At 46.9% G+C, this 26865-nt stretch overlaps 1 protein-coding gene across 6 annotated transcripts in view; it reads right to left on the bottom strand.

Annotated features, from left to right (window-relative positions):
* Nucleotides 1–26006, bottom strand: part of SEC24C (SEC24 homolog C, COPII coat complex component) — a 28084-nt gene extending 2078 nt beyond the window's left edge. For 2 of the 6 annotated variants that reach the window (XM_032140178.2, XM_032140183.2), the window contains exons 1-21: nt 25909–26006; nt 23384–23583; nt 19162–19297; nt 10295–10467; nt 9700–10071; nt 9241–9377; nt 7919–7987; nt 6481–6592; nt 6111–6238; nt 4513–4651; nt 4187–4302; nt 3892–4016; nt 3561–3752; nt 3249–3342; nt 2933–3049; nt 2104–2274; nt 1204–1300; nt 958–1103; nt 618–756; nt 370–488; nt 88–267 (exon numbers count right to left, since the gene is read on the bottom strand). In XM_032140178.2, the coding sequence (XP_031996069.1) occupies nt 88–267; nt 370–488; nt 618–756; nt 958–1103; nt 1204–1300; nt 2104–2274; nt 2933–3049; nt 3249–3342; nt 3561–3752; nt 3892–4016; nt 4187–4302; nt 4513–4651; nt 6111–6238; nt 6481–6592; nt 7919–7987; nt 9241–9377; nt 9700–10071; nt 10295–10467; nt 19162–19297; nt 23384–23555 (2934 nt within the window). In that variant the 5' untranslated portion in view covers nt 23556–23583; nt 25909–26006. Of the gene's footprint in view, nt 1–87; nt 268–369; nt 489–617; nt 757–957; nt 1104–1203; nt 1301–2103; nt 2275–2932; nt 3050–3248; nt 3343–3560; nt 3753–3891; nt 4017–4186; nt 4303–4512; nt 4652–6110; nt 6239–6480; nt 6593–7918; nt 7988–9240; nt 9378–9699; nt 10072–10294; nt 10468–19161; nt 19298–23383; nt 23584–23671; nt 23759–25681; nt 25742–25908 lie in introns of those variants that run through there. The other 4 variants (XM_032140179.2, XM_058436387.1, XM_032140182.2 and 1 more) reach the window with 4 other exon arrangements.
* Nucleotides 26007–26865: the final 859 nt, after the last annotated feature.

The following is a 26865-nucleotide window of genomic DNA, read 5'->3' as shown; positions in this document are numbered from 1 at the left end:
TGTCAGACTGCTATTAGCCTATCCTTTCCTCCTCCTAAGAGGCCCTTTGCTCCATGCAAGATCTCATACTCCAACCCTCAATCGCACCAAAGGTAAGAGCCGAGGGTAGAAGAAGACATTGGTCTCAGCCACATCCATGGAGGTAACTAGCTGTCGGATATAGGCACGGTCATCAGTAATGACTTCAGCTCCAGGCTGCAGGACATCACTCTTCAACACACAGTTCAGGTAAACTGGGAGTAGCTTCATGCACTCAGGAAGGATCAACTGAGGGGATTATCAAAATAAAGTTGATGATCATGAGAAATCCCTTCCAAATGCAAACACTTGGCCCAACAACCCCACCTCCTACTAATATACTTGCCCCACCTGTCCTGCAGAGGAGGGGCTAGCACAGTTCTTTCTGTAACAGGCCAGGATCTGGGCACACTGGGTGATGAGAGTGTCACGAACAGCCTTCACAGGGCTATTCAGGACTCCCCGATATGCTGGATGGGAAAGCAAAGATAGTCACTGGTCAGCTGCCCATCATGTGTGCATTCCCACCATCACAACTACCCACTCACCATCCTGGACCTCTCAGCCCCAATCCCACCCTGCCCTGCCTCTACCCTCACCAAACTTGGCCATGTAGTTGATGAGCGTGTCAGTCTCACAGTTTCGATACAGATCAGCCAGCTGGGTGCAGCAGTTCAGGGCCAGATTATGGATGCGGAGCCGACGCTGCCCTGCACAGCTGGTGTAAAGCAGGGCACACTAGGGGAAGGGAGAAAGGGGGAACTCACACCCCTCCCTCACAAAGGCCCTTTGCTACATTATTAAACTAGAAGAGAGAAATGAGCCACTCCCCTGCCCAGTCTCTTCTTCCAGTGCTCTCTACCCACTCCTCACCCTCTTCTATACCAAGCGAATGAAACACTTCCTGCCCAGCCCCGCCTCCCGCCTGCCACCTGCCACCTGCAGGAGGGCTCCACTCTCTTCATTGAGACGATCATCATGCTTGAACTCCACAGTCACTGTTTTGTCCCCATCTAGCCCAGCCAGCTCCACATCTGTGGTGTTGCTCATGTAGAAAGCTCCAAAGAAATCTACAGCACGGATACCTGAGGCCACATGGACAGGGTCAGGGCAAAAGGTATGACAAGTGCCACATGCCTCCCTTCCAGATTTAGCCCCCCCACCTGCTCTTCAACCCGTACTGACCAGTGCTTGTCCGGACCCGCATCACAGCATCAAAGCCAACAATCTTCTGGACATCACGACGCAGGTCACTCAGGAACCGCTCCTGGTCATTCTCCACCTGCATGCCCCCAGGCCCAGAGTCATATCACTGACTAGACATAGCTCATCCTGCAGACAATCTCCCTGTACTCCTTCCACTCTACAAGGCCACCGAATTTTCATCATCATAACAGTGAAGATGATAATGATGATGACAATAATAGCTTTTAAACACTCAGACTGCATGCCAGGTACCACACAGAGTGCTCTTTACATATAATTATTTAATTCTGTAGACAAATCCTACTAAGTATTTTAACCCATTTTGCAGATGAAGGAACAAAAGAGGAAGTACTTAAGAAATTTATCCTAGGTCATGTAGCTAGTAAGGTGGTGGGGCCAGAATATCAATGCAGGACTGATTCCAAGGCCTATGTTCCTAACTGCCACACTCTCGGGCTCACTTCTTCAGACTACGCAGTCCTCTCTTCCAACACTATTTCTTCTTTTTTGGAGATGGAGTCTTACTCTGTCACCCTGGCTGGAGTGCAGTGGCGCAATCTCGACTCACTATAACCTCCGCCTCCCGGGTTCAAGGGATTCTTAGCCTCCTGAGTAGCTGGGATTACAGGCGCCCGCCACCACACATGACTAATTTTTGTATTTTTAGTAGAGATGGAGTTTTGCCATGTTGGCCAGGCTGGTCTTGAACTCCTGACCTCAGGTGATCTGCCTGCCTCAGCCTCCCAAAGTGCTGGGATTACAGGTGTGAGGCACTGTGCCTGGCCCCAACACTATTTCTATTAATGAGTCAGCCACTCCATATATAAGCAGATATTCCCAGCCCTGCTGCCACCTGCCACCCCAAATCCCACACCATACCTGAAAGGAAGCATATTTGTAGACAGAGCCTCCGGTGAGCTGGGGCACAACAGAGAGCGTGGCCACATCCACGTACTGATTAGGGAAGAGAAAGAGGTCTACACAGCAGCCTTGGGCCACACACTCTTTGGCCAGGGTCTGATAGGCACCTGTCTGAGGCTGGAACAGAGTCTAGGGGGAAAGAAAATGGGGAGAAGAAAATGTTCAAATATCTCAGCTCCACCCTATTTGAGAACTGTATATCTAGCATGGGATATTCAAATTCATGGAAGACTTCAGATCTACTTCCAAGGATTTTCCAATAGTAAAAAATTCTCTTTTATATTACTTTTTTTTGAGAGAGGGTCTCACTGTGTCACCCAGGCTGGCATAGAGTGGCATGACCTCAGCTCACTGCAACCTCTGCCTCCCAGGTTCAAGCAATTCTCCTGCCTCAGCCTCCCAAGTAGCTGGGATTACAGGTGTGTGCCACCACACCCGGCTAATTTTTGTATTTTTAGTAGAGACGGGGTTTTGCCATGTTAGGCTGGTCTCAAACTTCTGGCCTCAAAAATCCGCCCACCTTGGCCTCCCAAAGCGCTCAGATTACAGGCATGAGCCACCATGCCCAGCCAAAAGTTCTCCTTTAAAAAATAAATAAACAGAAGAGTCTACCAACAGCTTTGGCATCAGATGGAGTAGAGAAGTATGGCAGCAGTGGAGGTTGGCAGTCACAGATACGGTATTTGAAAGGGTGGAGTGTCTGGTCCTAGCCCCCATCAAGAAAGTAGAGTCCCCACTTCCTCTGTAATGAAAAATCCTTCCCCTCCCCCATTTTCCAGTCCCACACCTTCTCCTTGTCTGTATTGATCAGCTTCCTGTCATCTCTGTTCTTCAGTTTCCCTGGGGCCTCGGCAATGGGCAGGGATGTATGGAATAGAAAGAGCTTCCCTGCACACTCAGCAGCCTAGGAAAAAAGAGAGGACTACTTGTTTATTCTTTATTCATCCATCCCTTCCCTTGTCATTTATTAAGCACCAACTATGTCAGATAGTCTAACATACTGGACAGTCACCCACTACTGAAGAAAGAGAGGTTGTATCCCAGGCGATAAGATGGTCAGAGGAAAATGAGTTACAGGAGTTTGCCTGATACTCCAGCCTTACCTTCAGAGCCTCCATCCCAGCCTGGACAACTGGGACAAATACTGTCTCTGTTTCCCTTGTGTCTGCAAACATTTCTGGAATCTGATCCAATAAGCTAAAGAGATAGGTGACAGAAAACAACCAAAATTGCTATCCAGATTCCAGATACCTCAGTTCTCGATTCCCGGAAGAGTCATCAGGCCTCTAGAATCTGACAACTCGTGGGCCACAGCCCCTTTCCATCTACTGCCCAACACCTCTGCTCAACTCCATGACCTTCTATGGTGGTACCCATGCCACCCCCAACCTTTACCTCCACAATCTGGCTCTTACCTGGTGATAACTGCCCGAGACTCATTGACGTTGACCAGGAAGCCATCCAGCAGTGGCACAAACATGTCAGCCACATCAGACACAACCATCATCTGTGGCTGGGCCAATGAGTTCTTCACATTATAGAAGTGGAGCACCTTATTGTAGGTGACAAAGCCAACGCGGATTGCTGACTCTTCTGCCCCACCCTCCCTGTAGAAGGTGACATTGTTACCTAGACTTGCCACCTTTTCCACCACCCACAACTTCATGACATCAAGCTACATCTCTTCAGTCAACCCAGATGCCCTATCATTAACCCCAGGAAACACCTCAGTTCTGTAACTCTCACCTAGGTAGAAAGTCTAACAGTGACTTGAGCTCCTCACAGAGGAGCCTAACAAGACCAGTTCTGATGGCATTGTAGGAGACGTCAATCATGAAGATAAAGGCAGGAGGGCTGGGGAACTTATTGTTCTGCAGAGGAAGAAAATGTTGGGGAGAGGGGTAATGGTAAGCAGGCCAGTTGACTATAGAGAAGTCAGCATCAAAAAGGGACAAAAAAGGGGTGAGGGAAATGATAACAGCCATTCTCAGCTGTCTCATTATCCTCCACTCACTGCTCCTCCCATGCTACCTTCCCTCACCTTGCAGTAATCTACAGTGGCCAAGAATTCATAAGAGCCCAGGGATAGCTCAGGGCGGTCATAAGCATCCACACGTTTGCCGGTATGATCCAGGTGCTGAAAATACTGGGGGGGAACTGTGGGAAGCATGGCAGCGTGTTACTTGAAGATCCAGTTTCAATCTTAGTATTCTGGCCCTAGCTGAGCTCACTCCGCTATCCCTCATTCCCATGTGCCCTACTTCCCCAGCTCCTGAAAGATGGACCCTCATCTCTCTAACTATTTAATAGAGAACAAGGAAGATACAATCAAGGCCTTCCCCTAAATCCCAGCTTCCATGAACATACCATCATTGATACAGCTGCAAAAACAGCACTGGAAACGCCTCCCTCCTTCAATGAACTGCATGAAGGGACACATGTATGCTTTGCAGCGGTTGCAGCGCAAAGGACCAGATTCCCCATGGTCCACAACATATGGTGAAGCCTAAGGCGCAAAGGGGAGGGGATCAGATATAAAGGAAAACTACAGTAGGTTCAGCCAGGAGATGAGGAGGAACAACCGGAGGGAGAAGGCGCATGGCGCAGATATTCTGTCTACAGAGGGAGTACGGAGCACAATGATGAAAGGGAGTAAAGACAAATCACAGGAAAATGTCCCTATGAGTAAAAATTATATAGTTCCCTCTTCCTACATCCCACCCCTAGAGCTGCATTTCTCACTGAAAGAGAAGAGGAAATGCAAAACCGGCCATATCAGACCAGGGGCTGCCATGGGCATATGAGGGAGAAAGCCAAGATTATCTAGGATTCCCCTTTCTGGCCCCATTTCTAATGCCCTTCACTCTTGCTCTAAGAATCTTGACTCCAGCTCCTTCCCTAACCAAATATCTATAACACCTCCTCTCCATCCCTGGGATTCTGTGCCAGCTACTGATGCCCCAGGCAAATGTCACCCTACACATAAGAGACCAGTGCCCAACTATCCCCAATGGTACCCAGATAGAAATAGACAAACATACAGAGAAAGATGGAGAGATAAGCAGAATATAAACTGAGCCTTGGGCTTCTAGTAATAGAGAACCCTATAGTAAGATAAGCAAGGCTGAATATGAGTATCCTACCAAGGCCTGGCGGAGCAGCTGCCTAGCTCGCTGTCTTCATGCTGATATCAGGTACTGGGGTGACAGATCAGGTCCCAAAACAGGTGACAGTGGGATCACTGGATCCTAATCTCCCTTTTCTCTTATATGCTGTTCTAACAGCCCTAACCTGGGATGACAGGTCAGGAAAACATGGAATGATGTCCTCCTCATCATCTGGAGATGACCATGATATGAGAGGTTCCTACATTCAGCTGTCTTCTCCCCTACAATTTGGCCCTACCTCTTTTTTTTTTTTTTTTTGAGATGGAGTCTCGCTCTGTCGGCCAGGCTGGAGTGCAGTGGCGCGATCTCGGCTCACTGCAAGCTCTGCCTCCCGGGTTCACGCCATTCTCCTGCCTCAGTCTCCCAAGTAGCTGGGACTACAGGCGCCCGCCACCACGCCCGGCTAATTTTTCGTATTTTTCATAGAGACGGGGTTTCACCGTGTTAGCCAGGATGGTCTTGATCTCCTGTCCTCGTGATCCGCCCACCTCGGCCTCCCAAAGTGCTAGGATTACAGGCATGAGCAACCGCGCCCGGCCTGGCCCTACCTCTTTTCATCCCGCTTGTTCCCTCTAGGGACTCTGTTCCTTCCCAGCAATGTCTTGGGCTTTTGCTCTCATCCCTACCATCCCCTCTCCAGGCATGGGCACTGGGATAGAAAGCCACTAAAGATAGTCTCCTCTCCTGCCTAACTAAAATATCTTCCATTGTGAAGCCAGAATCACATCCAGGAAGACACTTTAGTCCCCTCTCTACCTCCCTCCCTTTCATTACACTCTAGCCCCTTGCCTGACTCACCTCCTCTGGGGGCAGCCTTGCCAGCGGTTTGATGACTGCTGCCAGGGGCACCTGAGCCTGCTTAGCCATGTCAGATGTGCAAGGGATATTATAGGATGTACATCGGATGTATCGGGGACTTGCATTCCCTGAAGAAGGAGGCAGAAGACCCGAGTCAGATCACAGAATCCTTCCAGACACTATCTCTCCATTGGTGATCCACACCATCAACTCCACAAAGCTAGAGGTGATGGTGGCTTTTTCCCCCAGAGGGACTAGAGGGAACTTGTCTCTGGTTAAAAACTTAAAAAAAAAAAAAAAAAAAGCCCCAACCATAAGCTGATAATCTTGAAGAAAAAGCCCCTGTGGGAGGAGCTAATTCCATTCTCACCTTGGTCTTTCACCAGGAAGTTGGTAGTGACTAAGGGTGGCACTTGGCCCCGTACTCCAGTAACAAATGGCTCTGTACCCCGGTTGTTCCTGTCATCTTCAATGACCTGAATCTGCAGAGAAGTGCAATGAGTGAGGTGACAGAAGAAAAAGGAAGTGTGAGGTCCCAGAGTGCCAAGAGAAAAAAAGGCTAGAGCTGTAACACAAAAACTAAAAATTTGCCAAGGAACACCTCATGCACCAGGCCTGTTCTCCTTCTGGAGATCATATAAAATGCTGCAATGCCAATCTTTCACTCTACAGCAGCCTATCTTTCACTCCCAGCAGCCTGTTGGGCAGGCAACATGAGAGTGGGCTTCTTTATGAATTGCCCTCTACCCCCCATCAATGGTGAACACCCTCTCATTCCTCCCATTCCAGGAAAAGCCCCAGCTCTGATCACAAACTTTCAAACATGATTAGATTCCATTCCCCTCCCCCATCATGCCTTCCCCCATCCTCTCCCCAAGACACATTCTGAGTCAGAGCAGGAAAACAGACAACAGTAATCACGTAAAAATGAATCTACCTGGAATGATTCTACACTCAATGAAATTACAAGGGACAGGGTGAGGAGAGATTTAAACAGCCAGAAATGATCAAGTAAGGTGAGGAAGCAGATGCTGCCTTACTTTCAGGTAAGCATCAATGTGTACATATAGGAGGAGAGGAGAAGTACTCAATCCTTATAGCTCAATCCTCAGTCCTCCACATTTTGACAGACTCAGCAAAGGAAAATAAAGGACCTGCAAAGCTGGTATTCAGACCTTTATGCAGGCTCATGACCTTTGGTCAGATACTTCAAGATGGGTTTGGAAAACCAGAAAAAGCAAAGGGCAAATAAGACTCTGTATCCCATAGCAGAAAGGTTGAAGCTTAGAAATATATCAGAATCAAAAAGACTCTTCAGATGAGAAAGTACCCACACTTTCCCAAATCAGCAGTCCCTTCTCCTGTAAGAAATGCCAGTTTGGGATACTATGAATCTGTACATTCCTACCCTAATATTTCTCCACAACAGGCTACAGACAAATCAAATCCAAAGTGGAATGATCTACTGTTCAACTTTGTCCTCTTCCATAACACATCACCTGCAGGCTCCTGGAGGAGCCAGCAGAACTAAAGCCAAAGCTTGACGTGCCACCTGACCCCACCCTTAGAGCCTGACCTTCCACCACCGCATACTCAAGGCAAACAGCTTGCTACCTCTTCATTACCTGGTGACTTGAGGCATGCATATCCTTTTAGCTTGTATAAGTGAGTATCTAGAAGGGCTAGGGCTAAAGGAAGAGAATGGAGAGGAATGGACATGGTAGATGAGGTGAAGATGAGGTCACAGGCATGCATGGATGGCACTAATACAGGAATGACATGCACAAACACCCACCCCCTGCACTTACTGGACTAGGAATGGCATCGGGGTCTATTCTGTGCCTGGTTTTCTGCTGAGGAGGCAGCTCACTGAGTTGCTTTTAGTGTTTTAATAATAAAGGCAGCAGGGGAATACAAGGAGGGAGACAAAAGAACAAGAAGCAGATGTTACTTCTCTCTACCCTGTTGAGTTAGACATGAACAGCTGGAGCCCAGCTCATATTGCTGAAATCAAGCCCCCTCTAGATATGAAATTCTAAGTCTTTCTGGCCCAACACAGAGGCTTTAATGGCTCAGACTATGATGTAGAAAGATAAGGAAAGGGGCAAACAGGAGGCAAGCAGGAGTTATACAGGGAGGGGCTGAGGCTGAATGGAAGAAACCTTAAGGAAGAAGAAGAGGAGTGTTCCCCCTAAAAGGCCAAACCTCCCATTCTAAGGACTATCTTTTGCTGAAAGAAGCCTCCCTTCACGTCCAACCAGACTCTCCTTCTCACTGAAGAAGGGGGAAGGAAGGAGGGGCTGCTTAATCCTCTTGAGTTCTCCTTGGCCAACAGGCTCCCTCACTGTGTTGGTTACCCAAAGGAGGAAGAGGGAAGAGAATAGAATGGAATATGACAATGGCTAAGCATGGCAAGGTAACTGACATAGCAAATGTTACAGACAGAACTATAAAGTGGCCCCTACTTGGCAGTACAGTCCTAGTCTCTATTCTGAGTCTGATAAGGAGGACCTGAGGATTCTGATGGCTCCAAGGGTGCAATTCACCCTCTTCCTGGGAAAAGCAGCTCTCCAGTGGGACTTTACATACACACTGCCCTCATAAACTGTCGTTCACTCTTCCCCATCCACACAGCAGAAGCCTACCAAACAAAAGTACTGGGGACTTCCTCCTAAAACTGTCCAAGTAAGAGCAGAGAATCCAGTGAGGCTTTCCTTCTCTTAACATCTAACATCAGAGAATTCCCACCTGCTCTACCCATTAGGAAGAATGCCATCCTTCTAGATCTAAGGGGACAAGACCCAGTCACTGCTCCACAGAAGGACAAAGGCTACTATACTATGTATGTACAGTAGTGACAGAGTGCAGCCCTCAACTCAGACATCTACTGGTGCTGCTGCTCACTCTTGGTTTCCCTTCCTTCTCTGCCCAGCTATAGAGTAAAACAGCCCCTCAAAAGACTCCTAGAACCTCAAGTTCCAGTTCAGAATCAAATTATATGTAAGTTCTCCAAGAAGATGAACAAAAAGGGAAAATTATCAGAAAATGCTAGGCAAACATTTCATCTAGATTGACCTGCCTATCTGGCAGACACAAACCTTTCCTCAGGACCATGTAAGTTTCTACTTACAGGGCTTGGGATGGCATCAGGGTCCAGGCGCTTAGGAGGCAGTGGCTGAGGAGGCCCAGGCTGACTGCCAAAGGTGGGTGCTGCTGGGTAGGGGCTTCCATAATTAGGCTGAGGGCCCCGGGCTGGTCCAAAGGAACCTGAGACAAGGACACAAGGTTGATGAACTCAAAATCCCATCCTTATCTCTTAAGGCCTCAGGAAAATGACTAGACTCCTACAAACATAGAATTATGAGGTACACTAATGCCTGGCAAAGCCATTCAGAAAAATACCATGTTATCTGAACTACAAGAAAAAATAATGTCTTATAAACCCCATATCCTAGGAATAATACCCTGAAGCTGCCCATCTAATTCACCACTTAGCAAGTAATACTAAAAATAAACAAATAAAAAACATCAAAAACCACCTGAGTAGCTGAAGCCTCTAGCTTCTAGACAGACCTTGGGAAAGACTCACCATTTTGTTGGGGCTGATAGCCTGGCTGCTGTGGGGAGTGCATAGGTGGCAGTGGTCCCAGGGGCCCAGTCATCTGGGTGCCAGGGGGCAGAGCTTGAGGAGGAGGTGAAGACACATGGTTGGGCTGGCTTACTGAGGGCCCTCCAAAACTCTGTCCAGGCAGGAGTGGACCAGTCATCGAAGGCAGCCGAGGACCCCCTGAAGCTGGGGGTGTGAAGCTGGAGGCCTGTGATGGGGCAGATCGCTGGGGAGTCTGGATCCCAGGATGACCTTGGGCCTGGCTAAGGGGAGGAGCCTGGCCCTGAGGATAGGAGCCATATAGACCAGAGTTAGGGAAACTTCCTGAGGCTGAAGCCAGAGATGTTGGTGGGCCTGAGAAGTAGAATAAAGGTAGAGTCAAAAGCCCAGTCATTCTGCCTCCTTGTTCAGTAAATCACTTCCCTTTCCACACAAGAGGGGCAGGTATGACTGTCTCATCTTCTGAGGCTCAGAGGCACATGAAATACAAGGGAAATAAAAGAGATTCAGGTATAACCCCAGAGTCTGATGCCTCTGAACAGGGGACAGTAACATTCCTGTGTTCACAGCCACTCACCATAGCCCAGCCCTGAAGAAGGAGGGGCTGGGGCCACAGCACCGCTGATCTGCATTCCAGACAGCTGGGTAGTCACCTGTGCACTTGTCAGGGGAGGGCCATAGGGCTGAAGCACAGCTGGCTGGTTGCCCACAGGGGCCAGTGGGGACCCAAATGGCTGAGACCCAGGCAGCCTGTGAAAAGAAAGCAAGCAGAGGTGACTAGTGGGGCCAGGACACCCTCTGAAGTCTGCAGAAGCTTTGCATCATACAGGAAGCTACATTGTTTTGTGACATCTTACTCTCACCCTGAGTTCTTTTATGGCTTCATACTTTTGTATATTTGTGGGTAAATTATATTCCTGATTATTCATGGCAAATCTTGTTTTCCATTAAGCTCACTCCACAAACATAAACCAAGCACCCTCAGGTCAAGTACTATTTACTCTGCTAACTAAATTACTGCTTCCTCTGCTTCAATTCTTTGACAAACATCTTCAGTTTTGTCATCTGAAGCACTGAAAGGGAAGGCACGCATAAGCATGCATGAACCTTAATAAATATGAAATCAAACAAATGAAGATTGATTATCCAGCTTTTTTTTTTTTTTTTTTTTTTTTTGAGACAGGGTCTCACTCTGCCACCCAGGCCGAAGTGCAGTGGTGTGATCACAGCTCATTGCAGCCTCAACTTTCCAGGATCAGGTGATCCTCCCACCTCAGCCTCTCAAGTAGCTGAAACCAAAGGCACACGCCACCATGCCTGGCTAGTTTTTGTATTTTTTATAGATACGGAGTCTCGCCATGTTGCCTAGGCTGGTCTCAAACGCCTGAGCTCAACGAATCCGCCCACCTCAGTCTACCATAGCGTCTTTCCAATATACTTTCCATTCAGTGTCTCCCTCTCTGATTATTCCCATCAGCACAAAAACATACAAACATCTCTCACACAAAAAAAACCCAAAAACCAACTATCGTGGAAACATCCCAAATGTCTATCAACAGAAGAATGGATAAACAAAATGTGGCATGTAGCTACACAATGAAAAACCACTTAACCACAAAAAGGAATGGAGTACTAATATACGCTACAACATAGCGTATTATGTTGAAAATATTATGCTAGCCGGGCGCGGTGGCTCACGCTTGTAATCCCAGCACTTTGGGAGGCCGAGGTGGGCGGATCACGAGGTCAGGAGATCGAGACCACGGTGAAACCCCGTCTCTACTAAAAATACAAAAAAAAAATTAGCCGGGCGTGGTGGCGGGCGCCTGTAGTCCCAGCTACTCAGAGAGGCTGAGGCAGGAGAATGGCGTGAACCCGGGAGGCGGAGCTTGCAGTGAGCCGAGATTGCGCCACTGCACTCCAGCCTGGACGACAGAGCGAGACTCCGTCTCAAAAAAAAAGAAAATATTATGCTAAATTAAAGAAGTCAGTTATAAAATATCACATAGTATATATTCTATTCTAATGAAAAGTCCAGAATAGGGAAATCTTTAGAGACAGAAAGTAGATCAGGAGTTGCTTAAGGTTGGAAGAATAGGGGAATGGGGGAATAGCTAAACAGGGGTAGCTAAAGAATGCAGTATTTCTTCTTCAGATGATGAAAATGTTCTAAAACTGTAGTGATATCTGTCAATATACTAAATTGTGACAGCACATATTTGTCAATATATTAAAAACCATTAAATATACAAAAACACTTTAAATAGGTGAATTGCATAGTATATTAATTATATCTCAAAAAGCTTTTTAAAAATTCAACCAAATTACCTCACAGCCCCCTCAAACTTTTGCTCCCCTTTTAGCTAAACATTACAAAAGAATAGGTCTATACTCTGTCTCTACTTCTTTTTTTTTTTTTTTCTTTTCTTTTGAGATGGAGTCTTGCTCTATCGCCCAGGCTGGAGTGCAGTGGTCCGATCTCAGCTCATTACAACCTCCGCCTCCTGGGTTCAAGTGATTCTCCTGCCTCAGCCTCCCGAGTAGCTGGGACTATAGATGTCCACTATCATGCCTGGCTAATTTTTGTATTTTTAGTAGAGACGGGGTTTCACTATGTTGGCCGGGCTGGTCTCAGAACTCCTGAACTCGTGATTTGCCTGCTCAACCTCCCAAAGCGCTGGGATTACAGGCGTGAGCCACCGTGCCCAGCCTTACTTTTTTTTTTTTTTTTTTGAGACAGCGTCTCGCTCTGTCACCCAGACTGGAGTACAGTGGCACTCACTATCTGTGGCTCACTGCAGCCTTGACCTCCTGGGCTCAAGCAATCCTCCCACCTAAGCCTCCCCTCCCAAGTATCTGAGACCACAGGCACACACGACCACACCTAGCTAATTTTTTTATTTTTTGTAGAGACAGGGTCTTGCTACACTGCCCAGGATAGTCTTGAACTCCTGGGCTCAATCAATCGTCTCACCTTGGCTTCACAAAGTGCTGGGATTACAAACATGAGCACTGTGCCTGGCCCAACTCCAATCAAAATGCCTTTCTCTGATAATCCCTTCCAGCCCAGACTGAGGTGTGGTTGTTCCACATTTGTTTCCAGAAGGTACTCCAATAATGACAGTGTCATCCTAGATTGATTTTTTTTTTTTTTTTTTTTGGTTTTTGAGACAGGGTCTTACTCTGTCACCCAGGCTACAGTGCAGTGAAGCCATCATGGCTCACTGTAGCCTCAACCTCCAGGGCTCTAGCAATCCTCCTGCCTCCACCTCTGCTTCCCAGGCACACCAACAATGCTCAGATATTTTTTTTTTTTTTTGATAGCGACAGGATCTCCCTATGTTGCCCAGGCTGGTCTAAAACTTCTGGCCTCAAGTGATCCTCCTGTCTCAGCCTCCCAAGGTGTTGAGATTACTACAGGCATGAGCCACTGCACCTGGCCTCTAATTTAAAAAAAAAAAAAAAAATTAGGCCAGGTGCAGTGGCTCATGCCTGTAATCCCAGTACTTTGGGAGGCTGAGGCAGATGGATCATTTGAGGTCAGGAGTTCAAGATCAGCCTGACCAACATGGTGAAACCCCATCTCTACTAAAAAAAAATACAAAAATTAGCCCAGGCGTGGTGGTGCACACCTATAATCCCAGCTACTCAAGAGGTTCAGACAGGAGATTCACTTGAACCTGGGAGGTGGAGGTTGCAGTGAGCCAAGGTCACACCACTTCACTCCGGCCTGGGCAACAGAGCGAGACTTCGTCTCAAAAAAAAAAAAAAAAATTGGCCAGGAACAGTGACTCACACCTGTAATCCCAGCACTTTGGGAGGCCAACACAGGTGAATCACTTGAGGTCAGTTCAAGACCAGTCTGGCCAAAATGGTGAGACCCTGTCTCTACTAAAAATATATTAGCCTGGCATGGTGGTCATGCCTGGAATCCCAGCTACTTAGGAGGCTGAGGCAGGAGAATCACTTGAACCCAGGAGGCAGAGGCTGCAGTGAGCTGAGATCGTGCTATTGCACTCCAACCTGGGCAATAAGAGCAAAACTCTGTCTCAAAAAAAAAAAAAAAAAAAATTATTGAGATGTAATTTCCATACCATTACATTCACTTCTTTTAAGTGAACAATTCAATGATTTTTAGTAAATTTAGTTATGCAACCATCACCAGAATCAAATTTTAAAACATTTTCATCATTCCAAAAAGATCTGTCACATCCATTTGCAGTCCCAAGAACTTCTTTTTTCACCCATCCACAGCCAGCCTGAGAGAAACAGGACTCCTTATCTCCCTCTTCCAGCGTGCAGACTTTTTTTCCCCTAGTCGGCTTGTTCAGTGAAGGTGCAGCCCAGGTCCAGACTTTATAAACAATGTCTCAGTTCCAAAACTACTCTCAGGAAAGCCCAAGGACTCATCTGCCTTCCCCAGTACCTGCTTAAATTTAAGGCCCTGGCTTCTCATGATGAATCCACCCAATATACAGGCAGCCCCAGAGTCAATTTACCACTCTGATTTTCAGTCCTCACTTGACGGCCAGGCACAGTGGCCCATGCCTATAATCCCACCACTTTGGGAGGCCGAGGTGGGAGGTTCACCTGAGGCAAGGAGTTCAAGACCATCCTGGCCAACATGGTGAAACCTTGTCTCTACTAAAAATACAAAAATTAGCCGGGCATGGTGGCCCACATCTGTAGTCCCAGCTACTTGGGAGGCTGAGGCAGGGGAATTGCTTGAACCTGGGAGGTGGAGGTTGCAGTGAGAAGAGATCACGCCACTGCACTCCAGCCTGGGTGACAGAGCAAGACTCCATATTTAAAAAAAAAAAAAAAAAAAAAGACTTTCAGTCCTCACTTGGTCTCTAAAACTTAAGAATTTCACATTTTCTTTTAAGCTTAACTTTGCACTTAAAAATTTTTTTTGTTTCTATTTTCTCTCTCCTTTCTAGACTTTGGTAGCAGAGGGTTTTCAGATTATGTCAATCTACCACCTGGTTGAAACTTTTTTTTTTTTTTCCTGAGACGGAGTCTCGCTGTCTGTCGCCCAGGCTGGAGTGCAGTGGCACGATCTCGGCTCACTGCAAGCTCCGCCTCCTGGGTTCACGCCATTCTCCTGCCTCAGCCTCCCGAGTAGCTGGGACTACAGGCGCCCGCCACCGCGCCCGGCTAATTTTTTGTATTTTTAGTAGAGACGGGGTTTCACCATGTTAGCCAGGATGGTCTCGATCTCCTGACCTTGTAATCCACCCGCCTCGGCCTCCCAAAGTGCTGGAATTACAGGCGTGAGCCACCGCGCCTGGCCTGAAACTCTTAACTCACTCCAACTGGGTAGTTTTCTTTATCTCTACACTGAAACTGCCTTTACCAATGACGCCAACCTTGCCAAATACAATGGTCAATTCTCAGTCTTCATCTTACAATTTGGCAGCACCTGACATGACTGATTATTCTCTCACCTTATTGAAATACTCTCTTCACCTGATTTCAGGACACCACACTCTCCTGGCTTATCTCCCACCTCACTACTGCTCTTTCTCATTGTCTTTTGTTTTTTGTTTGTTTGTTTGTTTGAGATGGGGTCTTACTCTGTCACTCAGGTTGGAGTGCAGCGGTGCAATTTCGGCTCACTGCAACCTCTGCCTCTTGGTTTCAAGCCATCCTCCCACCTCAGCCTCCCAAGAAGCTGAGATCACAGGCATGTGCCACCACACCCAGCTAATTTTAGTATTTTGGTAGAGACAGGGTTTCGCCATGTTGCCCAGGCTTGTCTCGAACTGCTGAGCTCAAGCAATCTGCCTGTCTCAGCCTCCCAAAGTGCTGGGATTACAGGCATGAGCCACTGCACCTGGCCTCTCATTGTCTTTTAATGGCGGCTCCTCTTTACTTTTAAATGTTGGTAAGCTCCAAGTCTCAGTCCTCAATTCCATTCTTTAATCTCAATACTCACTTTTTAAATGATTTCATCTAGTCCCATGGCTTTAAATATCTATAGACTGAGGACTCCCAAATTTTTATCTCCAGTCCTAGCATCAGTCTTGAGCTGCACATTTGTACATGCACCTGCCTACCTAACATCTCTACTTGCATAGAGTTTATATGAGGGACTTAAGCATTTGTGGATTTTGGTATCTGTTGGTCAGGGGAGGTCCTGGAACCATTCCCCCATGGATACTGAGGAATGACTGTAGTGAGATTTGGGATACATTTTGAAGGTGGAGTCAATAGAATTGGATGTGGGTTATATGGCATCATATTTGCATATAACCTCCCATATACTTTTTTTTCCCTGAGACGAAGTCTCACTCTGTCGCCCAGGATGGAGTGCAGTGGCACGATCTTGGCTCACTGCAACCTCTGCCTCCTGGGTTCAAGCGATTCTCCTGCCTCAGCCTCCCAAGTAGCTAAGATTATAGGTGCCCGCCACCACACCCAGCTAATTTTTGTATTTTTAGTAGAGATGGGGTTTCACCATGTTGGCCAGGCTGGTCTTAAACTCCTGACCTCAGGTGATCCACCCACCTTGGCCTCCCAAAGTGCTGGAATTACAGGTATAAGCCACCACACCCAGCCTCCTCCCATGTACTTTAAATCATCTCTAGATTACTTATAATACCTAATACAATGTATTAGGTACATTTTGGCTTCCCTGGGCTACATTGGAAGAAGTGTCTTGGGCCACACATAAAATACACTAACACTACACTAATGACAGGTAATGAACTTAAAAAAATAAAAAACTCATAATGTTTTAAGAAAGTTTATGAATTTGTGTTGGGCCACATTCAAAGCCATCCTGGGGCATGCAGACTGTGAGCCACGAGTTGGACAAGCGTGATATAAATGTTATGTAAAGAGTCCAAACTGTGGGAAATTCTTTGGGTTAACTGTTTTCAACAGATAAATACTAAGAAAAAGAAGACAGAGGTGGAGCTTATAGACTTAAGACACACCAAGTGTTTTTCCTGTGGGTAAAACTAAATTTTATGGTATGTGGGGTTGTACATTTGAGTGTAAACTTTATTTTTATTTTTATTTTTTTTGAGACACAGTCTGTTTCTCAAGCTCTGGAGTGCAGTGGTGAGATCACACTCAGTGTAGCCTCGACCTTTTGGGCCCAGATGATACCTCCACTTCAGCCTCCCAAAGTAGCTAGGACAACAAGCATGCCACCATGCCCAGCTAACATTTTCTCTTTTGTAGAGATGGGGGTCTCCCTATATTGCACAGGCTGGTCTCAAAATTCTGGGCTGAAGCAATCCTCTCACCTTGGCCTCCCAAAGTGCTGGGATTATGGGCATGAGCCACCTCACCCAGCCAAGTGTAAACTATTTTTTAAAAACCACAAGAAAGTCAGCTGGGCATGGTGGCTCACACCTGTAATCCGAGCACTTTGGAAGGCTGAGGCGGGTGGATCACTTGAGGTCAGGAGTTTGAGACCAGCCTGGCCAACATGGCAAAACCCTATCTCTACTAAAAATATAAAAAAAATTAGCCATGCATGATGGCAGGCACCTGCAATCCCAGCTACTCGGGAGGCTGAGGCTGGAGAATCACCTGAACCCGGGAGCTGGAGATTGTAGTGAACTGAGATCACACCACTGCACTCTAGCATGGGCAACAGGGCAGGACTCTGTCTCAAAAAAAAAAAGAAAGTAATTACTATAAAAGTCAGGATAATGCGGACAATTGTTATTTATGAGGGGAGGGAGAGAATAATGTTTGAATTGAGGCACATGGAAAAGGCTTTTGGGGTGAGTGGCAAAGTTCTATTTCTTCATCTGGGTTGTAGTTGTAGTTACAAAGGAGTTTGCTATATAATAATTTACTAAGGCATACACTTGTTTTGTATGGGTGTTTTGTGTGTGTGTGTGACAGGGTCTTGCTTTGTCACCTAGACTGGAGTGCAGCAGTACAATCATGGCTCACTGCAGCCTTCAACTTGTGGGCTCAAGCAATCCTCCCACCTCAGCCTCCCCAAGTGCTGGTATTAAAGGAGTGAGCCACTGCACCCAGCACGGACTAATGTATTTAAAACAGCTCCCTACCCCCTCACTATATCCTCACCCTGTTTTATAACTTTATGTACATTTGTGTACTTGTTATCTTCTATGTACCCCACTTGTTTGACTTACCCAGGCTTACATTTGATGCTAAAAATGTGTATTCTGGACACCCAGTTAAAGTGCCAGAAAGTGACTTTTCTATTATCATACCCCTTTCCCACAGTTATATTTTACTCTTTATTTACCAAAAACAAACAACACTCCTGACCAGGTGCAGTGGCTCACGCCTGTAATCCCAGCATTTTGGGAGGCCAAGGTGGGCAGACTGCTTGAGCTCGGGAGTTTGAGATCAGCCTGGGCAACACAGCGAAACCCCAACTCTACTAAAAATACAAAAAATTAGCTGGGTGTGGTGGCGCATGCCTGTAGTCCCAGCTACCTGGGAAACTGAGGTGGGAGGGTCACCTGAGCCTGAGACGTCCAGGCTCCAGGGAGTTGTGATCCTGCCACTGCACTCTAGCTTGGGCCACAGAGTGAGACCCTGTCTCAAAAAAATTAAAAAATTTTAAAAAGCACTCTAATAGAGATGACTGCCCTCCTTTAATGGACTTTCATGCTAAGATGTTTATTGGGTCATTGTACCACTGAAGTTTTCACCATTTATGTGGTTTCCCTTTTAGTATCTTTCAGGTCATAACTGGCCGTGCCCAAACTTAACCAATCAGTCTTACTAAGTGCCTGATCTAGAGGAAAGGGGCAAGTCAAAAGAGATGCAAATAATTCTGAGGTTCCCTCTTCCCATTTCTCCCTTAGGGTAGGCTCAATAGGACTGCAACCATTATTGAAGATGTATGTCTAGTAAAGCAAGAAACTCAAGTTCACAGAAAATGAAGAATATGAAAAGGAACCCAGGTACTAAGATGGGTCAATAATCCACAGGGCTGGACGTCAGCAGTACCTGTAACCTGGAAAAAAGAAGACAAAGTACAAAAGGGTAGAGGGAAGAGAAAAAGTGATCTACAAGAAAGGCAAAGGAGAGAAAAAAAAAAAACACACACACACACACACAAACCCCCATACATTCCTAACCTTTCTACTTTCATCAGATCAATTTTATTTATTTATTTACTTATTTATTTATTTATGAGACGGAGTCTCACTCTATCGCCCAGGCTGGAGTGCAATGGCACGATCTTGGCTCACGGCAACCTCTGCCTCATGATTCTTCTGCCTCAGCCTCCCAAGTCTGGGATTTCAAGTGCACACCAGCACGCCCGGCTAATTTTTTATTTTAGAAAAGAGACGGGGTTTCGCCATGTTGGCCAGGCTGGTCTCGAACTCCTGACCTCAGGTGATCCACCCATCTCAGCCTCCCAAAGTGCTGGGATTACAGGCATGAGCCACCGCACTCAGCCTCATCAGACCAATTTTAGATTGACCAAGTACCTACCTTTGCATCTGAACAGTGGAGCTTGGCCCATTCTGTACATCTCCTTGGCCAAACTGGCCATATGCAGCCTGGCCACAAGGAGCCTGTGCTGTTGAGGCTGGAGGTGCCCCCGAGGAAGGTGGGGCTCTTGACATACCTGAGGGTAAAGGACAGAAACTAAGTGATTGGGAAATAACTTTCTCCTCCACCCTGAGCCAGGAATGCAAAGCAAGGATCAATAAACTCAGACCTTCACTGGCCCAATACCACAGTTTAGGCAGTTAAAAGGACACTACCAGCATACAGCTGTAGCTACAGCATTCTAAACACAGATTCCCAACAGGGGGCCTACACTCCCCTAGACAAGCATACTAGGGGTGAAGCTGTAGCCAGAGGCACAAGAATGTAGGGCCTTCCTTTGATCACTATACTCTCAGTCAATCCAAGACTGCCTAATATTCTTACCCTAGACAACAAGCCAACCCTTTTAAGGAAAAGATCTTACTCCAGAACTCAGAAACTTGGAGCATATATGAAAAAGGAGACTCAGAAGATGACCAAGTAATATACTGAACTAGGCTGCAAAGAAAGGCACCTCTTGGGGAGATTATTCTGCCACCTTCTTCTTCATTCATTCTGCTTATACTAACTATATCCTTTCATCCACTTCTAAGTGTGAAAACGTCAAACAGCACATGATTCAGGAACGTGTTCCTATAGGTTGGAGACCTTGTTTCTGCCCAACAGTTCAGTAAGGACAGCTGGCCTGTCCTCCCATCAGCATTGCCACCTATGTCCTCACAAAAGCTGTACTCCATCCTTCCTATTCCTTAGAACCACCATCAAAGCTACTTACACTACCCTTAGCCATTCTTCACATATGAAGTTCAGGGAGAAAGCAATTAGTTATTTGGCACATCACTTTTGAAATGTGGATGACCTCTGTTCAAAGAATGTTTTTCTTTTGCTCTGCCCTCAGTACAGATTAGACATTATAGAACCTGCCTACAGGAACATGATTAACCTAAACTTGCTCACCAGCCATGACAGAATCAGATATGTTTTCCTCTAACAAAGGTTTCTCATTAGAGAATGCCAAACTCGAGCACTTGACAAAGCGGAGGTGGACTCTGTCTAGCCAAAGTCTCAGCTTAGAATTAAGGTTCTTCCAAAGACCTGGGGCCTAATCTCACCACAATATTTTTTTCCCCACAGTTAAAATCGTCATACTTCATTATTTCTCAAATCTTACCAGCACCTACTTGATGCCTTCTTTTTTCCATATCCCTTTATGAAAGCATAGAGTTTGGCATACCCTAAATCATCGGCTAGCCTAAGCAAAGATCTACTGTTAACTATTTCCGAAAAGCCCCTCTGGACAATCTGTAGAGTACTAGCTGCTCTTCTTGAGAAAGTAAGGTAAGGCCAGACATGGTGGCTCACGCCTGTAATCCCAGCACTTTGGGAGGCCAAGGCGGGCGGATCACGAGGTCAGGAGTTCGAGACCAGCCTGGCCAATATGGTGAAACCCTGTCTCTACTAAAAATATAAAAATTAGCCAGGCGTGGTGGCATGTGCCTGTAATCCCAGCTACTTGGGAGGCTGAGGCAGGAGAACTGCTTGAATCCGGGAGGCAGAGGTTACAATGAGCCAAGATCATGCCACTGCACTCCAGCCTGGGCGACAGAGTAAGATTGTCACAAAAAAGAAAAAAAAAAAAGAAAAAGCAAGGTTAAAAGCCAAACATTGAACCTAGAGCAGCATCAGATTAGTATTCTCTTATTACCATGACATTACAGAGCATCTAAGAAGCAGAGCAAACTCAAACAAAGGAAAAGGATGGATATCAGAAGAAAGACAGGAGAGGCACCAAAAGTCAGGCACACAAATATCACACTTTTCATCCCCATAAACTACACTGTCCCAGGGTCATTTATACGTAAGAATCATCAGTCCAACAAGAGGCTTTCTCAACATATATGAGGAATAAATTATTTCAAGGAGACTACAAGTCAACAGGAAATATTCGGTCCTGGTCACAGGATCTAGAGGGGTGTGGACCACAACCCTTCCATTTAGCTCTGAACAATGTGACCAGGTAAGGCTGCACAAGGTGATACCCACAGGAAGTGAGCGGTCAGTGAACCTGGGAGATGTGTTCCCACTAGATGGCTTAAGGCAGAAACACAGTACCTTATCTAAAAACAGGGAAGACAGCTGGGCGCGGTGGCTTACGTGTGTAATCCTAGCACTTTGAGAGGCCGAGGCAAGTAGATCACCTGAGGTCAGGAGTTCGAAACCAGCCTGGCCAACATGGCAAAATCCCGTCTCTACTAAAAATACAAAAAATTAGCCAGGTGTGGTGGTGGGCGCCTGTATCCCAGCTACTCAGGAGGCTGAGGCACGAGAATCGCTTGAACCCGGGAGGCAGAGGTTGCAGTGAGCTGAGATTGTGCCATTGCACTCCAGCCTGGGTAATAAGAGCCAAACTTCGGCTCAAAAAGAAAAAAGAAAAAAAGAAGGCCGGGTGTGGTAGCTCACACCTGTAATCCCAGCATTTGGGAGGCTGAGGCGGGTGGATCACCTGAGGCCAGGAGTTTGAGACCAGCCTGGCCAACATGGTGAAACCCCATCTCTACTAAAAATACAAAACATTAGCCAGGCGTGGTGGCACATGCCTGTAATCCCAGCTACTTGGGAGACTGAGGCCGGAGAATCGCTTAAACCTGGGAAGCGGAAGTTACAGTAAGCTGAGATTGTGCCACTGCACTCCAGCCTGGGCAACAAGAGCAAAATTCCATCTCAAAAAAAATTAAAAATAAGGCTAGAGGTGGTGGCTCATGCCTGTAATGTCAGCACTTTGGGAAGCCGAGATGGGCGAATCATTTGAGGTCAGGAGTTTGAGACCAGCATGGCCAACATGGTGTAACAGCGTCTCTACTAAAAATACAAAAAATAGCCGGGCATGGTGGCGGGCGCCTGTAATCACAGCTACTCTGGAGGCTGAGGCAGGAGAATTGCTTGAATCTGGGAGGCGGAGGTTGCAGTGAGCCGAGATTGTGCCACTGCACTCCAGCCTGGGCAACAGAGCGAGACTGTCTCAAAAAATAAAAAATAAAATAAATAAAATAAAATAAAAAAACAGAGAAAGGGCCAGGCGTGGTGGCTCAAGCCTGTAACCCCAGCATTTTGGGAGGCCAAGGCTGGTGGATCATTTGAGGTCAGGAGTTCTTCAAGACCTTCCTGGCCACTGGTAAAACCCCGTCTCTACTAAAAATACAAACATTGGCCAGGTGTGGTGGCTCATGCCTGTAATCCCAGCACTTTGGGAGGCCAAGGTGGGTGGATCACTTGAGGTTGGGAGTTCAAGACCAGCCTGACCAACATGGAGAAACCCCGTCTCTACTAAAGATACAAAATTAGCGGGGTGTGGTGGTGCATGCCTGTAATCCCAGCTACTCTGGAGGCTGAGGCAGGAGAGTCACTTGAACCCAGGAGGTGGAGGTTGCGGTGAGCCGAGATCGTGCCACTGCACTCCAGCCTGGGCAACAAGAGTGAAACTCCGTCTCAAAAAAAAAAAAAAAAAAAAAAAAAAATTACAGGCCAGGCACGGTAGCTCACACCTATAATCCCGGCACTTTGGGAGGCTGAGGTGGGCGGATCACAAGATCAGGAGTTCAAGACCAGCCTGGCCAAGATGGTGAAACCCCCATCTCTACTAAAAATACAAAAAAATTAGCTGGTGTGGTGGCGGGTACCTGTAATCCTAGCTACTCAGGAGGCTGAGGCAGAGAACTGCTTGAACCTGGGAGGTGGAGGTTGCAGTGAGCCAAGATGGTGCCACTGCACTCCAGCCTGGGCAACAGAGAGAGACTCCATCTCAAAATAAATTTTAAAAATACAAAAATTAGCTAGACATGTTGGTGCATGCCTGTAATTCCAGCTACTGGGGAGGCTGAGGCAGAAGAAGTGCTTAAGCAGAGGTTGCAATGAATTGAGATTGTGCCACTGTACTCCAGCATGGGTGACAGAGCAAGACTCTGTCTCAAAAAAAAAAAATTAAAATAATAAAAAAAAAAAGGGAAGGGAATGGCGCCCATGGGGCTCTCAGCTACACAGGGCCAGATTTATGTTCCTCAATCCCAGTCACCCAAACTTCTCAGGTAGCTTAGCTAGAGCAATACAATCCAACCTGAAGACTCTGCTGATTTCCCTACCTAGCTCAAAGGAAACAGAAACATACCTTGGGGAGGTGTTTGCTGATAGCCTGGTACTGGGCCATTGTAGGCTCCATAGGGAATGGCGGGAGCTGTGGACCCTGACTGCCCACCGTAGCTGGACTGATGATACCCTGGGTAGATGGGCTGGGGCTGCCCAAATGGTGGCACAGGTGGAACTGACTGGTTGACGTTCATTATGAAAGCATTCCCGATTTGGTCTCACCTGTTACAGAGAAGAGAAATTAGTCAAAGTGAACTTTCTAAAGACAGCAACTATTCAGGGCAGGAAGTAGAGTTAAAAAGAAATTGACCTTATCAGATGGTGATCAGTTTAATAATCCTCACACTTCCACAGGATCTTAGTAATTTTCTGCCCCAGCCTGCATTCAGAATATCTCCTAAAAGCAAGGATTTTGTTATTCTGACCACCCACCTTTTGTCACTGTCTAAATAGTATAAATTTCAACTTCAGACAGACCCACTGAAATGGAGCAGCAGCCTCCATTCCCCAGTGGTATGATTTCTAGTGTCTAGTCACACAGAGTCTTGTGGCTGATGAACTACCTTGATGTTACAGGTAAAAGAAACAATGTTCCCACTTTCCATTCATTCACTCTAGCATCCATTCATTCAGCAAACATCGAGTACCCTCTAGTGTGCCGAACAATTGATTTAAAATCAATCAGGCTAAAAATCTAAAACAGATCCGCTAAAATCCTTCCCCCTCAATGACAAAATTTAGGCTGAGTTACAGAAATAACATTCTTTAGCTAAACTGCCATAATACAAATGATACTCCAACCCCAGTCTTTCCACCAAAAGGGTGTATGGACCTTAAAACTGAAGGTGGTTTTTTTTTTTTTTTTTTTTTTGGGGGGGGGGGGTCTCCCTTTTCCCGGGTGGGGTGCAGTGGCGCGATCTCGGCTCACTGCAACCTCCACCTCCCGGGTTCAAACGACTCTCCTGCCTCAGCCTCCCAAGTAGCTGGGATTACAGGTGCATTCCACCACACCCAGCTAGTTTTTGTATTTTTAGTAGAGACGGGTTTTCGCCCTGTTGGCCAGGCTGGTCTCGATCTCCTGACCTCGTGATCCACCCACCTTGGCCTCCCAAAGTGCTGGAATCACAGGTGTGAACCACCACGCCCGGCCAAAACCGAAGCATTAAAATCAATAAAAGTTGGCCGGGCACAGTGGCTCACGCCTGTAATCCCAGCACTTTGGGAGGCCGAGTCGGGCACATCACTTGAGGTCAGGAGTTCGTGACCAGCCTGGCCAACACGGTGAAACCCAGTCTCTACTAAAAATACAAAAACTAGCCGGGCATGGTGGCACCCGCCTGTAATCCCAGCTACTTGGGAGGCTGAGGCAGGAGAATCGCTTGAACCCGGGAGGTGGAGGTTGCAATAAGCTGAGATCACGCCACTGCACTCCAGCCTGGGCGACAGAGCAAGACTCCGTCTCAAAAAAAAAAAAAAAAAAAAAAAAAACCGAGTGCAGAACAGGCACCAAAACTTCTTCACATAATCTGAGGAAACAGTTCAAGAATCAGGGGCAAAGTTAGAGTTAGATTTCATGGAAAAAATCATTCACCTCATCCCTCAAGCAGAAGACTATGAATATTCTAAATTCCAATGCACTTCTCCAACTCTCCTGTTTCTGCTCCCCTTACGATTGTTATGAATCTCAGCCACCATCAAAATTATTACAATCTTGCTCACCAACACAGGGATGAATTAGAGGGCCTTTTCTAAATAGGGTCTTTCCAAGAAAACTACCTCATCACATCTACTTTCAACACCGGTATCATTCCAATTATCCTATAGACAGAAGGGGCCCACGAAGCAGGAGCACTCAGAGTTGCTGCAGAGGGAACAATGGGCCTCTCCCCCTTTGCTAGAAGGGCCACCTTGACTATAGAAGAGGAGCTGATCCTGGTCTAAAACTCTTTTAAACTCAAAGTTATCTCAGTAGCTGTTCTTCCAAACCCTAAACTTTACACAGGTCACTGACCCTAAGTTTAAAATATGTCCCCTCCCTTTATGTTTCCAAAGCCGGGGGAGAGGCAAAGAAAGGAGCTTCTTCTCCAGAAAATACTCCCCTCAAACACATTCAAGAGCTTGGAGTCAGACTGAAGTCTCGACTCCATTCTGGGTGGATAGTCGAGGGTGACAACCCAAGGGGGCGGGGCAAGCTTCCTAAAACTCTGAAAGTAGTCAAGCCATGGAGCCTCGGATCAAGACCGAGAAGCCAAGTCGGCTTCTAGGGCCACGTTAAGAGAGGGGGCTGCTCTGTTAAGCACAAAGACCAAGCGTCTTGCACCTTTTAACAGGCTCGGGGCCGGAAGCAGGAGCTGGAATCTGGGCCGGGAGACGAAGAGACGGTCTAGGACCTGCTCCTGGGTGGTGGATGCGTGAGGTGAGGGTCTCTTCCCAGGCCCCGCCCCCAGGCTCCTCCCTTCTTTCTGAAACCGGACCCCAATCTGGCCAGTAATACCCTGACCTCTCCTTTGCTTTCCTACCCTACAACCTCCCGATGCCACTCCTCACCCGGCTCCAGATCCAGGTTAGACTTCGTTCCTAACGTCAAGGATCCCAGGCTCCACTTCCGGTTCCGAGGGGGGCCGTCGCGTCATCCCCGGAAGTTCCTCCTCCACGCTTTAGTGCCGGGCCACTCCTTCTGCCACGTCTGCATTTCGGGAACCCGGATGCTGCGCATGCGCCTCGTTCATCTTCCCATCATGGCCGCCGCCTGGGCTTCTCTGCTAAGTCGTATGTATTTCCCTCCTGACATTTTTTTTCAGATGTTCCGGTCACTTTATGGCCTCACCAACAGAAATAAGATTAAAAAGAATTTGTCAAACTATCCTTAATAATGCCCCTTCACTCTGCCTGTGACGTATTAGTGACCTCTGAGCTAGAGTCTTGTAGTCACTTCCTGCTGACCCCTGACCCCGTTGATTTCCGTCCGCTAAGTTGATCTCACCTATGGCTTTTGGTGGTCATGAGATTTGCGGGACGTGTGGTGGTGGTAAAGGGCACCAACTGTTGTCAACCTGCATGTGGGGGTCTGAGGTCTGGCTCTACAGCTTGTAAAATGGAAATAATAATAATGCCCGTATAAGAACTTGAGAGGCGGAAATTAGGCCACATAGGCCGCTTGGCATCATAGTAAGCACTCAGTAAAGGTCAATTGTTATTAACCGTTTTTATACAGCGCCTTCGTTTAGGTGCAGAGCTTTATCAGAGCCAGAAGATCTCTGCTCTCTGTTGGAAGTTATAGTTCCTGCAAATTATTAGTACCCCGTTTAATGGCTAAGTAATTATACCTAACAATGCTAGGATTTCTTTTTCATATAAATGACTTCATTTGAACTTTTCAGTACTATTTATTGATTTAATAATTTTTCGAGCACCGTTGTTGAAACTGCCTTTGCAAAATTACAACCGAGGAAATTATGGTAGTGGAAGAAATCAGACTTAACCGACTCCGTCTTGCTTCTAACC

This window comes from Hylobates moloch, unplaced genomic scaffold (genome assembly GCF_009828535.3).
Source record: "Hylobates moloch isolate HMO894 unplaced genomic scaffold, HMol_V3 SCAFFOLD_3, whole genome shotgun sequence".
In the NCBI taxonomy this organism is placed as follows: Eukaryota; Metazoa; Chordata; class Mammalia; order Primates; family Hylobatidae; genus Hylobates; species Hylobates moloch.
Note: the sequence above shows the minus strand (reverse complement) of the source record. Positions and strands in the feature narration are given on the sequence as shown.